At 44.1% G+C, this 18081-nt stretch overlaps 1 protein-coding gene across 1 annotated transcript in view; it reads right to left on the reverse strand.

The window, feature by feature from the left end:
* The window catches only part of KCNAB1 (potassium voltage-gated channel subfamily A regulatory beta subunit 1), a 197008-nt gene extending 179161 nt beyond the window's left edge, over nucleotides 1-17847 (reverse strand). Inside the window, exon 1 of the mRNA XM_035133179.2 lies at nucleotides 17578-17847. Within this exon, the coding sequence (XP_034989070.1) occupies nucleotides 17578-17807 (230 nt within the window). The 5' untranslated portion in view covers nucleotides 17808-17847. The remainder of the gene's footprint in view (nucleotides 1-17577) is intronic.
* Between the last annotated feature and the right edge of the window lie 234 nt (nucleotides 17848-18081).

Consider the following 18081-nt stretch of genomic DNA (forward strand, 5'->3'; position numbering starts at 1 on the left):
TGTTTTCTGTTCAGGCAGCTACTGTGCTTCTGACTTCTATGCATCAATTGGACCTCAAGCAATAACTTGTTCCTGCCAAGCAAGCATGACAGAGCTCACCAGCTCTGCCTCAACCCATCTCCAGTCCCCTGCTGTTCCAGAATCCCTGGACATGGTTCAATGGATGGAAGAAGAGAGAAGGGAGAGATTTTTGTGTAAGGAGAGAGGAATCAAGATCCGCTTGTTTTGCTCTTAGTTTGCTGTAACTAAATGTTCCCGGTTTGTGTTTTTTCTTCGCTTGTTTTTCTTTGATATGTAGAATCTTAATAAACTGTTCTTAAAAACTAAAGGGGGGAGAGATTCAGCTGCTTTTAATATCACTTGTTGTTATTTCCTCTCTTTAATTTCATAGGAACTATCAAAACGATGCCTATACATTTCCTACAGTTACATCCTCCACCTTTTGAATCAAAGGGATGTGTGCCTTTGGCATACATATCTAGCTCATGGATTGTTCTGTGGCTTTTACATGTCTCTCACTTTTTATGAAAAGGGGAGTGGAGTAATTACTTCAGTGCCATAGGTTTGGGCCACTGTGTGAGTGCCTGTGAAATTATTGCATTAAAAAACAATTACCGTGTTTCTCATATTATAAGACACGTCTTATATTTATTTTTTCCTCAAAAAAACACACTATGGCTTATTTTCAAGGGATGTCTTATTTTTTTCCTCCTCCTCCTGCCGCGGCCGGCATTGCTGCTGCTCCTATCACTATGTCTTATTTTCGGGGTATGGCTTATATTCCTCGAATGCTTAAAAATCCTGCTATGGCTTATTTTATGGGGATGCCTTAAAATATGAGAAACAGGGTACACATTACAGTAGAGTCTGTTCATCATGCAAAGCTGCTAGCTGACCAGGGCCTAACCTTTTAAAAAAATTAGTCTAATTAGTCAAGAGAATAAAGCAACCACATGAACTCATTCTGGTGCTGTTTTGTTGTGGGAAGGCAGGGAAATGGTCAGTTTTGAAACTGCATTTTAAAACATCTCCTAAGAGGCTTAAAATTAATAGGCTCTGGTTGAGCAATTTTCAGCCAACAGGACTGGTATGAAAAATCCCAAGAAAACATTAGTAGCAAATGTATAGGGAAGGTTCTACTGTGGGACTATTACTCGTGGTAAGGGAGTAATTAAGCATATAAATGGGAAAACTTTTTCCACCTGAGGATCGCATTCTCTTCTGGGCAACCTTCCAAGGCCACATGGCAGTGGTGGGAGGGGCCAGAGGCAAACGTGGATGGAGCAACAAATGAAAATGTCACCTTATATGGTTTGGGACCCAAGTAATCTTAAATAGTGCCCTTCCCAATACCAAGCATCTGAGCCTTATGATCACCATAGGAAACTCTGTTGGTGGTGGGGAGGCGGTGTCTCCATTGGATGGAGGTGAGCCATGACAGGGCCTTCTCAGTGGCGCCCCCTCATTTGTGGAATTTACTCCCTAGTTAGCTGCATAAGTCTCCCTCACTACAGTGGAACCTTGGTTTATGAACACCCCGGTTTACGAATTTTCGGTTTACGAACGCCGCGGACCCATCTGGAAAGGATTAATTCACTTTCCATTACTTTCAATGGGAAAGTTCGCTTCAGTTTATGAACGCTTCAGTTTATGAACAGACTTCCGGAACCAATTACACCCATGCTTCGGGTTAAGTACGCTTCAGGTTGAGTACTCCGCGGACCCATCTGGAACGGATTAATCCACTTTCCATTACTTTCAATGGGAAAGTTCGCTTCAGTTTATGAACGCTTCAGTTTAAGTACTCCGCGGACCGTCTGGAACAGATTAATCCACTTTCCATTACTTTCAATGGGAAAGTTCGCTTCAGTTTATGAACGCTTCAGTTTATGAACAGACTTCCGGAACCAATTGTGTTCATAAACCGAGGTACCACTGTATTAACTTTTAGGTCAAATTAAAGGAGTCCAGTTTACCCCAGGCATTTGATGATTGAAAGTTCTGTCCCTAGTCACTGTGAAATTATTAGTGATTGCTTTTAGGAGCTTTGGGCTCTTATTTAGAAGTTTCAATCGTATTGTTTCACTATTGACATATTTACCAACCTGGGCTCCTTTGGAGAATGGTGCAGGATATAAATTCAATGAATAAATAACTGTTATAGCACAGCAGGCTAGTTTCTCTACACACTGACATATCCCTCTCTCCTTCATCCAGAGAAACAAGAGACATTATCAGGAAGGCAATGTCAGGCTATGAGAATGGGGCTAACTCATTGGCAGAGCATCCATGGTAGACAATACTGATCTTGTGTATCAATGGTCTGACTCAGTTTAAACCATATTCCCATGTTCTTAGATCTCCATGCCAGGTGGTGCTCCAAGCAATCTGGAGACAGAATAGACTAGAATAACACAGCATGGTATAGAAACGGGAGAATCAATCTTGTGGACCAGCTATTGGAGCTTGATTGTGCCTGAACCTGTTGCCAATGCTCAAAGAAACCCACTGTGCCATATAGAATGCTTACACCATCTGTGCATTAGCAGAGGGAGGCAGTGCTAAAGAAGCCCATCAGCACCAACCTGATATTTGTTGAGCTGCGTTTTGGGAGCAAAACATAAAAGAGATTTGGGAAGTGTTTAAACCTTAGTGGACAATGACTTCTACTTCTGCTTCTTTGATTCCACACTGTGGGTGCATAGAGGATAACAAGCTCTTTTTCGGAAGTCCACAAATGGATTTTGGGGGAAGGAGTTGCTTTTGCTACTTCAATATATACACTTTCATATTGATTTGAAACGTAAGTGAACATTTTGTAACTTCAGCTCCTGCTGACTTGGAAGGTACCTTTCAATTGTGTGCAATTGTTCGTCTGCCACATTTGTTTTTGAGATTTTCACAGTAAGAGAGAACGCTTAACTCACTTAAGTTCAGGTTGAAAGCAAAGCCATTCATTATTTCATGCTGTTTAATTTAGTATGGAAAACAATGAATTGTTAATAAGACACTCATCAAATTCTCATAAGCTGATTTATTTATACAATGATTAGCTTTTCTTCCTCTCGTGCAATGTTAACAAATCCTGCTAATTCAGCTTATTGTTGAATAGTAGAATGTTAATACTGCAACTTATTCCTCTTCTTAGCTAGATTTTGTTCATTACCCTCCACCCCACACACAAACTTTTGTTTATATTCTACTTCTTTAAAGGTTAAATGGTGGAAGTACTCAGCAGGCAGAAACTTGCAGAGACCCTCCAAGGTTTTCCCAGGTTCGTTCCATTCTCCAAGGTGTTAAAAGCATACCTTACCATGGTTTTCATTGGGGGATCTGCAAGAGCTAAACATGAAATTGCTTAATAAAGACTTGCAATATTTGTTATAGCTTATGAACATTGTGCAGTTGTCATACCTCCTTCATTTATGGGAGATGTAAATTTTATTTCAAGGAACACACTCAGGACAAACTTCTGAAAGGTTGGACAAAAGGAAATGCTAAGTTGTCATGTGTGCTGAGTTGTCATGTGTTCCTGCACAGTTCTCAGATGGGAACGTCCCAGGTACTTGATGCACATAGTTCACAGGAAACTGGCATTTAAGGTAGTGCCGGTCCATAAGAACTGCTAGATTAGACAAAGCTACATTTTCTTCCAGTGTTCTGGTTTAAATGGTGGTCAAAACTATGTCTCCAGGGAGCAATTGTACCACATTACACTGAAAAACCCTCCTCTCTAAGGCCCTGTCATTTGCAGCAAGGTGACTTGAGCATGTGGTTGTCATGCACAAAATACCTGTGGTTGCTACATCTTTGTTCCCAAAATCGGGATGTCAGGAGGGGCACACCTTATGATCCGGTGCTCACATGTCAACAAGGTCACTGACTCATGCCAGAGTGAACGTCTTTTAGTCCGGCACATTGGCACGATGATGCATGCCAGATCGCCCAAAAAACGGAACATTTCAGGATGCAAACAGAGGCCAGGGCAGTTGCAGGCATGTCATAGGAATCAGCAAGGTTCAATACATAGAAGACAAATTGGTGTTCCACATGTGTGGCTTAATATAGAGAGCACTCGGCACTGAAACTATACCAGTAAGCCAAAAAATAAATGTGTCTATATTTCCCACCAGGTTTCTACACACATGTTATGAAACTAAAAAAAAAAAAAAAAACTAACTCAGAAAGTAAGAAGGGGGTGTTTTCTTTTTCCAAGGTTGGCATTGCCAGGATTTGCCATTGCTGGGCACATGCCAACCCCCCTGGCCTAACTTCTGCTGCTCATTGCTGACCTCACCTCCCATCCTGCCTGACAGCCCTATGGGTTAACCCCAGTGGAAGACGGCAAGTGAAGGAGAAGTGATGACTGGGGTGAGAAGGAGGCATACCCATTCAGAGGAGGGCAGACATTGGGCTAGCAGCACAATCCTAACCACGTCCGCTCAGCAGTAAGTCCCATTGAATCCAATGGGCATCACTCTTAGGTAATTGAGATTGGAGTTGCAGTTTAAGTGACTGTAAAACAGAAACTATTTAGGGAGGCAACACAGACATCTACCAGACCCTCCCCACCCCACCCCAAAAAGCTATAGTTTCCAAGTAGTATCCCATTTCTTCCAACAGTCTTCTCAATTGAGGAAAAGGTTGGAAGAAGTACTACATCCAGCCAAAAAGAGAACTGCGGGGAGGAGGCAACTATAATGCCTTAAAATCTGAGAAGAAGCAGGATCAGTTAAAAGCAACCAGCTCCTAAAATGTGCTACAAGCTCAGATGCAAGCTTCACTGCAGAACAACCCCAGTGTAAGTATAAGCAGACCAAGGCAGGACTGATCACGGACCAGCCAGAAGTCCAAGTGCAGTCATCTCACTAAATTAAAAGCACACTCATCATCTGTCAGTGAATGCAGGTACCTGTATAGCATCCCTGTGGCAGCTTTGACAGTTTGCTGTATCAACAGTCCATGCATGAGCAAAAACTTCTCCAGTAGCTTTTGTTCTGCTGGGCTCCTTAGTTCTCCAGGCCAGCATCTTACTGGAAGGCAAACTTTAGGAATCGTTTTTTGCCTCGGATCTTTCAGAGGTGTTTCACTAGACTTCTGCACACCTCTTTTGGGGGGTGGGATATCAGTACACACTGGCTTGTACAGATTCATCTTCCACTGCAAAAGCCAAGAGCTAAACCCCACACCACTCAGATGTCAGTGTGGTGTAGTGGTTAAGAGCAGTGGACTTGTAATCTGGTGAGCCGGGTTCGCTTCCCCGCTCCTCCACATGCAGTGCTGGGTGACCTTGGGCTAGTCACACTTCTCTGAAGTCTCTCAGCCTCACTCACCTTACAGAGTGTTTGTTGTGGGGGAGGAAGGGAAGAGGAAGGGATTGTTAGCCATTTTGAGACTCCTTAAGGGGAGTTAAAGGTGGGATATCAAGTCCAAACTACTACTCCTCCTCCTCCTCCTCCTCCTCCTCTTCTCCTTCTCCTTCTCCTTCTCCTTCTTCTTTCCACAGGCTTCTCTAAGAACCTCTCGCCATTATGCTTCTGTTTTCAGAAAATGCTGTTTGCTCACTAGATCCCCAGAAAACACTGCTCCATATTTTCCATCCAGTCCCCCAGTAGGTTCTCCTTACCATCTCATTTTAATGAATGCATAAAACGGACCACATGGTCACAAATGGTCAAAGGGAGCTGGGAACCGCCATGGGAATGGAATGACAACCCTGTTTCTCATGCAATTATATTTAGATAAAGAAAAATATGTTTGTTTGGGATTCAGCCCTCAGTTCCAGGCTCCCACAGAGTTTATTTAAAGTCAAGAATGATTGTGTCATCCCCAAATATCCTATAATAATAATAATAATAATAATAATAATAATAATAATAATTGTATACAGTAGTTATTTCTTTGTTGCAAAGAAACTAAATCTCTTTTTCCTCAAGGTAGTTGTAGAATTTTCCCCAATGCTGAACTTAGAATGTTTTCTTGCTAAAAATAGTTCACCCCTCACCTGCCAATCTATTCTGAGATGTGGTTGTGAGTTTATCGTGAGCTTGCTACCCTGTTTCTCCAAAAATAAGACGTAGCCATAACATAAGCCGTAGCAGGATTTTTAAGCATTCAAGGAATATAAGCCATACCCCGAAAATAAGACATAGTGATAGGTGCAGCAGCAATGCCGACCGAGGCAGGAGTAAGAGGGGAAAAAATAAGACACCCCCTGAAAATAAGCAATAGTGTGTTTTTTTGAGGAAAAATAAATATAAGACGGTGTCTTATTTTCGGAGAAACGTGGTATGTCATGGTTTGGAATTGGTGCCTGTGGTGTCTTTAGTGATGAGTTCACTTCACATTCTTATCAATCTCCATTTCTAACCCTTTTCTATTGCAAGAATGTCTTTGCAGTAGCTAAACTTCCCCCTTTGTATCACCAGAGGGCAAGATTGTTCACATAGCCCCAACATTTTGTGAACTTTCCTTATTACTCCTAGGTCTTTGAAGGCTAGGGCTCCATTGCTGCAGGACATATATTCTTTTTTAAAAAAAAGAAAAGAAAAGTTAATTTGATCACCTCTTCGGCAAGGCTATCCCTCACTCCAAAGACATGGTGAAACCAGCAGTGCACCTCTAACCACACCTCCTCAGAAATAAGTCCAACTGAATTAAAAAGGGCTTACTCCCAGGTGGGTGGGACTATTATTTGTGAAACACCTTCCACATATATGCCCCAAGGTGATTTACAGACGTATCATTTAAAGCAGATAAAATCAATTTAAAAACAACACAGGAACAACCAAGCATAGGTTTATGAACCAACACTAAATGAACACCTAAGGCAAGAACTTTCTCAACTAGCTGGTAAAGCTTGTTGAAACTACAATGTACCCAGGTGTTTCCAGACAGTACAGATAGTATTGATGATATTTATTTCACAGCCTTAAAAACTTTCCCAGGTTCTATCAATGCCGTTGAGTGAGGTGTTCTATTGGTGCCTCCCAGAGTAGCCTCTGATACACCTCTTGAGTATTGGCTATTCCCCACTCCCACCCCACCCCAATAAGCTGAGGCACAGCATCAGACCCTTGAGAAGAATGTCCTCCTCTCTGGTATAAACATCCACAGAAGCTAGAATAACCTTGCCTCAGGCATTTATGGCTCTGGGGAGCTGTGTTGTAATAGCCAGGCCATCCCTAACCCAGTCTTTCTTTCCGTCAGTAATCCATCAAACAGAGTGTCATTAGATAATCAACTCATTTGATGATGATTCATGGCCTCAACTAATCTCTAAATCTTTCAAAAGCAGATCAGTCAAGATTGATCTGCAAAGAGAACATGCTTTGGAGAAGATTATATTTCCGTGCAACAGAGAGACTTATTCCTGCTTTGCAAGCAGTGGTTGACCAATAACCTGTGGGATTTGGATGACCTTGCCAATGGCATTTGTTGAAATGTTTCACCAAGGTCTTATCTCCAATTCCTGGTTATAATACATAAGGTCAAAACTTGTTTCTAACATCTGTTCTGGAAACCTGATAGATACTGTTGTACTCTCTGCCATGCATAAGCAAGCACAGTTGGACAGATCCAAAATTCCAGCAGTCAGGCTGATATTCCAGCTTGCACATTGAGCAGGAACATCCCAATCTTGGACACACTGACAGTTTTCAAGTCTATAATTTAGCAACACACCTTCAATCTCCTGTTCTTTCTTATTTGGGGAGCTGTGCTGGAGGAAGTTGCATGATGCCACAGAGGTCATTGCAATGAACCGCATTACTCCGAATGGCTAATCTTGTCTTGTCTGGTTGGGGAATTAGCAAGAGCCACACCATTTACTATGATTAAAATATGTACTTATGCAAAGACGTTGGCAATGAGTAAAATGACTTTGTGGATTAAGTACCAATACAAAAATATAATCTAGCACAGGTACCCCAAACTCACATTGCCTGGAACATTCAATGCTTATTCATCGAAATGTGGGAGAAATTTCAAATTGCCAACATCAACTGCAGGCTTCTGCTATTGATCCCAGAACTCTACAACAACAACACAGAAATGAGGGTCAGAGTAGGTTCAAATGGTGGTGTGACAGATGCTTTTAAAAAAAAACTGCAAGAAATGAAGCAAGGTTGCCTTCTAGATCTCACTCTTTCTAAGTTATATATTTATGATTTGATGCCATATGTAGCCAATGCAAACTCCCCCTCTCCAGTAATTAGGAACATATGATTTAGTGTTCCTCCGTCTTTCCCGATTGCGGCATCAAAAATCTCTTGGAGGTGTCCAGCTCATACGGTAAACAGGAAAGCCCATCTATAAATGAATCTAAGACCAAGATGCAAATTTGGGCAGACACAGTCCTGGGTATAGATGATGCTTGGATCAGCAGACTATATAACAGACTTGCTCATTTAGATGCCTGGGTATACTCTTTAATGAAACTCTGTCTTGAAAGTGTCATAAAGAGATAGTGAAAGGAAGGTTTAAAAAACCCCTGGGTGGTTAATTCCAGTCAAAGGCAACTACCGTGTTTCCCCTTTTTTAAGACACCGTCTTATTACTTTTTTTTCTCAAAAAACCACAGGGTGGCTTATTTTTGGTGGGATGTCTTACTGGTATTTATTATGAGTGAGGGACGGGAGGTGTGTGCGTCCCTGGCCCAGCCCTCTATCCCCAGCACTGGGATGTTCGCAAAGGGCTGCTCTCTCTCTCCTCTGATGTGGGGACTCACTTAATAGCAATTTGCTACACTGGAGCTTCTTAAATCTAAACCAGTATAATGGAATCTATCTGTGTGATACAGTCCTAGCAGTAGCCTATACGTAAAAGCAAATAAGGATCTCTACTAGCCAGCTGCCCAAGACTTAAGTTCCAACAGTCTGAAGTTCCAACAATGTACATAGCTGCCAAGTTATCCCTTTTTTAAAGGGATTTTCCCTTATGCTGAATAGGCTTCCTCGCGAGAAAAGGGAAAACTTGGCAGCTATGACAATGTAACACTTTGTAGTGCTATCACTGATAGCAAAGAAGGTACCTGCTGAGAACAAAGAAGCCAGCTAAACAGCAATTAAGATTGCTGACTTGGTAAATGGTAGCAATTAAGAAGCAATTGAGCTAGCGAGGTGAGTTAAATTTTTGTGGGTAAAGGAAGCTAGGACCGGCAGTTTAACTTTTGTGCTCGCAAACAGCAAGACGGAAAAAGTCCTTGATTTAAAAAAAAAGTCCCCAAGGCAAGGACTGCGATCCAGACTACTTACAAATCCTTAAAGGGGCAGCTCCACAGACAAGCAAGCATAAGGTAGAAAGGAAGGCTGCTTTATTCCATTCGGTAAAAGCAAGGAGACAACAATCAGACACAGGAGACTGCCGTCAAGAGGAAATCAACAGGCAACTCATGGGTGGGCGCATAGAATGGAAGGGAAAGGTGGAGGGAAGCGAGAGGTGGGTTCTGTGTGTGTGTGTGTGTGTGTGTGTGTGTGTGTGAGAGAGAGAGAGAGAGAGAGAGAGAGAGAGAGAGAGAGAGAGAGAGAGAGAGAGAGACACGCACACACACGGAGATCGTCCTTAAAGGGAAAACAGCCTTTGCATTCGCGAGGCAGCGGCTTCAAAAGCTCCTCTCCCGTCAAGAGGAAATCAACAGCCAACTCATGGGTGGGCGCATAGAATGGAAGGGAAAGGTGGGGGGAAGTGAGAGGTGGGCTCTGTGTGTGTGTGTGTGTGAGAGAGAGAGAGAGAGACGCGGGGGGGTGTGTGGAGAGACAGAGAGACGCTCACACGTAGATCTCTTCCTTAAAGGGAAACAGCCTCTGCATTCACGAGGCAACGGCTTCAATCGCCCCTCTTTTCTTCCTCGTGCCTTCATCTCCTCCCCACCCCACTTTTCTCCTCTTCACCAAGTACAGCTTACACAGGGGGTTATTGCTACTGGGTGAAGGGTCTATCAGTATGTCTTATTTTCGGGGTATGGCTTGTATCGCGCAATTGCTTAGAAATCCTGCTATGGCTTATATAATGACTACGTCTTAAAATAGGGGAAAGACGGTATGGGGTTGCAGCACACATCTCGCTTTCAGGCCAAGGGAACCAGTGTTTATCCACAGACAGCTTTCCAGGTCATGTGGCCAGCATGACTAAACTACTTCTGGTGCAATGGAACACCGTGACGGAAGCCAGAGTGCATGGAAACGCCATTTACCTTCCTGCCACAGTAGTACCTATTTATCTTCTTGCACTGGTGTGCTTTCAAACTGCTAGGTTGGCAGGGGCTGGGACAGAAGCAACAAGAACTCACTCCGTCCCAGGGATTCGAATCGCCAACCTTCTGAAAGCAAAGGCACAGATAACCACAGGGGCATTGATGAAGTTCTATTACAATAAGGGGGGGCAGCTGATTGAACCTCCCTAAAGGTATTTGGTAGCTTACCCAAATGCTTTATGATATTGAAATATGGGGCTCCGATTCAAACTCCGTTAAAGTTTTGGAAACTGTGCAGAACCATTTTTTCCCTGGGAACAATACTCTTTACCATCAGGAATACCAGCAGCTGTTCTTCATACAGAATCTGGGTGGCTACCAATAAAGGCAAGAGCGGGCTGTATTCAGTTAAATTATAACAATTTTAAAGCTTAAAAATGGCTCCTATGTCTATTGAGCATTTTCCTACTCTGTGCTATATGGAACTGGATGATAAATAACCTCCAAATAGCAGCTTGTCAAATGTTTTAGACTATTGTTATTTTCCAGAACTGAGCTCTGCTTTGACCTTGAATAAATTCAACTAAGGGATTGGCTCTTCTGGATAGAATCTGGATGGGACTTGCAACCAATTAGAAACACCAAACTTTTCCTAGGTATCCATTATCTGTTAACCTGTCCCTTATACTGTAGACCCAAGAGATCACTTTCTGAAAACTTCATTCACACAAGCAGTAGAAATGGTCCAGTTTCTTTTGAGTGACAACAATACCTCTGTAACACAGAGAGTGGCCCTCTATGCACTGGCTGGGGAAAAAAATCAGGAAAAATGAGTTAGATAAAATTGCTATAAATTGTTGTGGTAATTTGGAAGTTTAAGTTGAAATCAAGTTGGATGTGTGTTTGTTGGTGTATCTGGTAATCTCTGTATTATATCATGGGTGTTGGTTCATATTATGGATGTATTATCTGTATTGTTTTATTGGTACTGTTGCTGTGGGTTTGTCATGGTCTTTGGCTAGAACAATAAATTTATACTGAAGACTGAATTATTCCTATTGCAGAAAGAGGGGTGGGGAGTGGAAAGATGGCCTTATATGCAATAGAAGCAAGTGTCAGAGAATCAGGCAAGTAGAGTGGGTACCTAAACACACCAGGTGGGAAAACTCAGTGCAAATGACTGGGGCTTGGACTAATGCAAAATTCTGCAGAAGGTAGAAAGGCAGGGCAAAGTGCTCATAATTACCTGTCCAAAGGAACAGGGATGTGGCTGAGTTTAGGGTGGCTGAACAGTGATTATGAAAAGTGGATTGTGGGTCCTTTTAGTATAAAATGAATAAGCTTGCACACTTACTCTGCTTCCTGAAAGGTTACCCAACAGACTCAGGCTGCGATGGAGTGACTGAATTATTTATTTATTTATTTATTTATTTATTTATTTGTACCCCGCCCATCCGGCTGGGCCTCCCCAGCCACTCTGGGCGGCTTTCAATAAAGATTAAAATACATTAAAATGTCACACATTAAAAAAAATCCCTAAACAGGGCTGCCTTCTAAATGTCAGGTAGTTGTTTATCTCTTTGACATCTGATGGGAGTGCAATCCACAGGGCGGGCACCACTACTGAGAAGGCCCTCTGCTTGGTTCCCTGTGCTGGACCTCAGTGTCCGGGCAGAACGATGGGGGTGGAGATGCTCCTTCAGGTATACTGGGCCGAGGCCGTTTAGGACTGAACGTAAACAAAGCTTTATAGGCACCCCCTGAGCCAAAGTTTAATTCTGCTCTGGGTTCCAAGAACCTTCCCAATAAAGTTCCAGAAATAGATAAAGCTTCCTTTGGAATAATCCTGGTTTGTGCCTCAAGCAAGGAAACAGATGGAAAGGGGAAGGAGGCAAGGGAAGATGGAAGCAAGCTGGTCCCTGCAGGTGCTAAATGGCAGTGATTTCCACTCCAACCTGTATTTGTCACAATCAGCATGTTTCTGTTCTACTGCAGTTCAGCTTCTTCCAAAATACCGTATTGGCCCAAATATAAGCCACACTTTTCCCCCCAAATTCCAACCATGAAAAGTTAAAGTGCAGCTTAAATTTGTGACCTTACAAAAATTAGCTTTTACGGTATCATTGCTGAAACAGACATGGAGCAGGTGTGAGTGCCTGCGGAATTTTAAGTGAGCGGCTTATATTCGGGTAATGTCTTTTTTTTTCCCCCCCTCCCTGAATTTTAAAGGTGAGGCTTATGCTCGGACGGGTGCAGCTTATATTCGGGTCAATACGGTACTATGCTATTTATCTCACTGTCTGCTGATTAACACAACTTGCAGAACTATTTGCATAACCTTTTTAACTTACATTCATTTCAATGTAAAGGAAACATTGAAACAATGTTTTAAAAGTAATCAACTTTGTAGCTTTGCAGCCTTAAAAACAACAGCCACAATGTGGAGGAATACTAACTGTATCTTCTTGACCGACTTCCATTCCTGACCAGTGAAGAAGATGCGAACTGCAGCACGTTCCGCTTCCTTTTCTGCTCTCATCAGAATTCTCCTGAAATCCCTGCTTGGAGCAACAGGGTTGAAGCAGACTTGGAAAAGAGCCTCCTGGGGGATTTCCTAAAAGCTGAGCAAAATGATGCTGCCTCCCAGGCAGAACAAAGCTTGGGACCAAGAGATGCCCAGTTTCAGGAAAGGCTCTTCCTTGTGGCCATTACCGGTAGCTCCAACAGAAATGGTGGTCTTGTTAAGGGCAGGGCAGGGTAAAAGGGACATTTCGTGACAAAAGATCCAGGTACTAAACATCACAACATCATTTTCCCACCAGAAAGTGGCAGAGGTGTCTGGCCAATGTGGAGTCACAGTCAAGATAGCTAAGGGTGCATTAAGATGTTGAGATTATTGCATTATTTTTCCTGGTTATAATGCTAGTGCTTCTATCCCAGTTTCTAATGTTCCTTTGATGCCGCATTAACTCTTGCATTATAGAACTGTGGTGTGGGTGCGTGGGTGGGTGTTTATATTTTAAAAAATCAATATACTGCCATGCCATGCTAAATTTCATTCCCACCAGTGAGCATGGTGTGACACAATGATGGATGTCATCAGATCACCCATGAAAACAGTGGGAAAGAATGGCTGTCCAGGGTGGGCAGCGGTTGCAACCCATCACAGTGGCCCTGCTACTGTCCAGAGCAGGTTTACCTTGCCTGGGCTGAATCAGCCCCGCGGAGCCCCCTCCGTGGGCCAGATAGTGAGCGTGCGTGAGCGCCTGCGCCCGTGATTTTCGGCATCTGCACAAGTCTGCACATGTGCAGATGCAATTCCTGGCGTCTGTGCGTGCATCCCCATGCCACGCCACTCCGGTTAGTGGCACGGTGCGGGGACTCGCTGAGCAGATGGCTCGGTTCTGGGGTGGCTCATGGGCCAGTTAAACGGCCTCCGTGGGCTGTTTCCAACCCATGGGCCACAGGTTGCCGATGCCTGGTCCAGAGCAACTCCATTGCTGCCACAGCCATTCGTTTCTTCCTCAGGAGCATCATGGGCCCCCACCAGACCCAGTTTGAATTTGCACCAATTGGCAGCGGCCGGGGGGGCGGGCGCTTGGGAGCAGACCTGAGTGCGGCATTCTTCACTCGGGTCCGGTCCCACCTTACTGTAAAGCTGCCTTATACAATCAAACTATTGGTGCACCTAGTACTACGGTATACATTCCAGTCATCTGATTCTTTGCAATTTCCCAGGCCAGAGCCAAACTTAGAAGTATGTGCAGTATAGCTGAGGGCCTCCCAGATTGTTAGTATACATTGTTAGCTGAGAGGATACATTTGAAACATGACTGCAAGAAATGCCATTGCCAATGCTAGTATTTTAGTGTGTTGCATTGCTTCTACTCTTCATTTCTCCTGTTCCCCAGTTAAAATCAATGGAGTCTGGTCCATTAGGGCCATGAAGGTCTTCATTGGTGCCCTCAAATAGGAGCATCAGCCTAAGTAGTTTTTTAACAGAGTAAGTCGACTCCAGCACTTCTGAAAAAGAACATTTTGCCGTATAATGTGCAATTTCTAAGCAATGTGTGTTAAATGAGCCAGATACATGGCTCCCGCCTATCAGTGTTCTTTGTCAATGAGTGAAGTCACAAATATGATTGATACGTTACTTTGAAGCCAGGCCCTAGATGTCCCTGGGATCTTAACAGGTGCAACAGTGGTGCAATTGGAGTGATGGCACAGGGCCCATGCCAGCAGGGACCCCAGATTCTTAAACAAATAAGTCTCTAGTCCTTCTAGAAAGGAAGGTATCAAGATAATGTGCAGACCACCTTCTAAGTCTAGAGTTGCCAACCCAACACAAGCAGAGGGGGAAGGATTGACGCTTCTCGTGGTTCTGCAGCACACAGAAGTGGGAAGATCCCACTTCTGATTGGGGTGCCACCTCCAGGGGGCCGAGCCCTTTGCTACCCCCTATATTTTGGGGGGCAGGGCCGGCCGGCCCAAAAGCTCAAAGGCGAAATGAAGAGCCAAGTGTGATGTGGCTCCATTGGCTGGCTCCTTCCTCTTTGCTGCAGAGGACAAGAAGGCTCCAAGCAGCCTCCTACTGGTGGCAGTGCAAGGAGGAAGAGGAAGATCTGCTGGCCATTGAAGTCATGAGGCCACCACGTTTGGCTTCATCCCTGGCTCCTCCCAGCACCCTAACATCATGCACATGACGTCAGGACATCGGGACATCCTGTATCACATGTGAGATGTTGCCCCCCCCATTGCCATCATAAGCTATTGCCTCTGACCAGGGCCGTCTCAAGCACATCAGGCGCCCGGGCGCCGTGGTGCGGAAATTGCTCCGGTGCCCCCACCCCGCGCCGGCCTCTCTGATGTTAGCTCTTCCCCTCCTTTCTGAAAGAAAAGATTTGCCTGGGCATTTGTTGTGGGGACGAAGATGGAGAAGAGAAGATTGATAGCTGCCACCCCTTTGGGTTGTTGGAGGATGTTGTGGATGGGAGAATAGCTAAGGCCATTCCACCTCCTCCGTTTTGATAGCCCATGGAATGACTTCTTGAAAAGGAGGGGGGTCAGACACCCCCGCCCAAGTGTCCCTATTTTCCAGGGACATCCCTGATTTAGAGAAGCCATCCCAGTTTCTGATTTGATCCCAGAATGTCCCGCTTTTCTTTAGGATGTCTCTATTTTCACTGGAGAAATGTTGGAGGGTATGGAGTCATTCACCCCCCGCACTGATTGAAGGCAATCCTGTATAGGGAAGTTGTTTTTTTAAAAAAATGTTTAATGTTTTATTATGTTTTTATATATGTTGAAAGCTGCCCAGATTGGCTGGGGCAACCCAGTAAGATTCATGGGGTATCAATAGTAAGATTATCATTATGGAATGGGACGTCCCTATTTTCATCGGATAAATGTTGAAGGATATTAAGTGCTGTGCCTGTTTTTCTTCTCCTTTCTTTCCTACCCAATGAAAAGGGTTGTTGAAAGAGGGGCAGGGAAGCCTTCTTGTCCCCTGGAGGCCAGGGACTTTTTCTGAAAAAAAGTGGTGAGAGGAAGTGCCAAGGTCTGCTTGCCTCGCCTTTGCTTTGCTGCCCACAGGCCTTGTGGCACAAACAGCAGTCAGCTGCTCTGGCCAGGGAGGGCCTCTTGGAAAGTATGCATGTTTGTGGAGTGCTGGAGGAAAAGAACAGGACCCACCCATTTCCTATTTGTTTTGTTGCTAGCCAGCTGCATGGAGCAGTAGGCAAGCACAGCTGTTCATTTTGCATTGTAGCAGACAGCTACTTGAGGGACATTATGAAAATATGGGGGTGGGAGCAGGGTTGGAGGAAGAAATTCTGGAATTGTCCTGTTGCTGCTGTGCTTGTTTTGCTACCTGCTGGCATGTGGTTCAGGTAGGCACTTGAGAAGGGCATCAGTTGAATATGACGACATGGAAGCCCTTTCAAGTTTCTGCTTCATGCCATAAGATTGTTCCAAAGCTGGTGTGGACGTGGGAGGGGGAGCCCTGTGTAGAGTCACCATAATTATTATCACCTGTTCCCACATTGTTCCCAAGTTGTTTGGGAGCAGGGCAGTGTAGAGCCATTCATCATTACTATCAGCATAACTATTGTCGCATTTTTCCTGATTGTTCCCAGTGTTGTTGTGGGTTTTTCTGAGGGTGCGGGGTCATCCGTTTTAGAGGCCACATAATTATCATCACCCTTTCCTCCTGCCTGGCTCCCGGGCAGCATTGTTCCCAAGTTGTTGGAGAGAACAGGGAAGTGCAATGCAAAGGCAGAAATGTTATTACCAGATCCTCATACACTCGTAATACCGACCTTGTTTACTCAGGCAAACAAATAGGGACCCTGAAATGGCTGTGTCCCTTGGACCATATATCTGCCACTGTCTCAGACAGAGGTCTTTCCCAGTTCTACAGTAAGGGCTCCTTTTCATTAGAAGACATTAGTGATTGAACATGACCTTAGATACCCAAAGCATATAGCCTGCCCTGTGCTATAAAGTGGTTATTTACTTCATCCATGCAAATACAGAGAGAGACATCGGCTGAGCACAAATCCTATAGATCTTAGATATGGGTCAACAACAAGTGGCCCATAGGCCAAATTTCACCCTAAATTGATGTTATCTGGTCCCTCCTTTTGTTGATGCTAACTATAGTCTAAGAGAAGGATGGAGGAACCTGTGGTCATGCACATGTGGCTGTACTGTAACTTAAATCACGTCAATAGTTAGTGGTAGCTCAACAACATCTGGGGGGGGGCACAGGATCCTAATCTCTGGTGTGGGAGAAGTCAAAGAAACTATTCCTTAAAATTGTATGGATACCCAGCTCTTGTTTTTCTGTTTCCTTTTCTGGAATTTTGCTGGGACTTGGTTTGTCTTCTTTGTTCTGATTTATCTGCTTGGCTCAGTTTATGAAATCAAATATTGATTGCTGAACTGAAATGGGGTGCTACTATTTTAAGAGCAAAAACTTGTAGCTTCCTGCAAAAGCTCCCCCCCCCCTGCGCATTTCGAGAACCCTTTAAGCTGTGGGGGAACCAGAGCGAAGTCATAGGAAAAGCAAAGCTAGCAAGCCAAAATTCTCCCATTGTCTGACTACGCCTGATATATTAGAAGCTGCCCTCTGACCAAGTCACAATCACACTCTCAAAGTAGCCACTCCGTAACAACAGGGAAACAACAACAACAACAACAACAACAACAACAACAACAACAACAACAACAACAACAACAACAACAAACCCACACCAACAAACCTGTATCTTTAAAATACATGAAAGCATCGCCGCAGAAGATAACTTCTGTGAATCATTTGTGTACTCAAAAAGGTATCGTTTCAGGTATCTGTCTTTCAAGGGCAGCACATTTAAGGAGCTTACCTGTGTGGCATGCCACTCATATAGGCTACGGTGTATTCATGGGATAATTCGCATGCCTTGAGGTACCAGGTCATTTCCATTTCACGCAGGAGGGCTGCCCGCCGGGCCTTTAGCTGCATCTGGTCCAAGGTGGTCTTTCTCGTGTCCTTTTCCACAGGGACCTTTGGAAAGTGTGTTGGCTTCTTCATCTCGGGGTTTCTCACAGTCCCCCCAGTACGAGCTGCAAGCATCTTGGTGCTTTGCCGGTTCAAAAGGCACACACCATCTAAGTCTCTGGCTTGAAATCATACAAACTGATTTTTTTTTTCCAGCAGGCACTTTCATCCCTCTACAACCTTATCCTGGTCGCAAAGCTGTAATCAGATACACATCTACAGGGCTTAAACTAGAAAGCAGAGCTGTACCCTTTCCATGGACACATCTGGTCGCAGCTTTCTACCTTTTGATGTCCTTGACTGCAACAAGCACATTAATTTTTTTCAAAAAAATAAAAATCTGGAGCGA

Source organism: Zootoca vivipara, chromosome 5 (genome assembly GCF_963506605.1).
Source record: "Zootoca vivipara chromosome 5, rZooViv1.1, whole genome shotgun sequence".
Taxonomy (NCBI): Eukaryota; Metazoa; Chordata; class Lepidosauria; order Squamata; family Lacertidae; genus Zootoca; species Zootoca vivipara.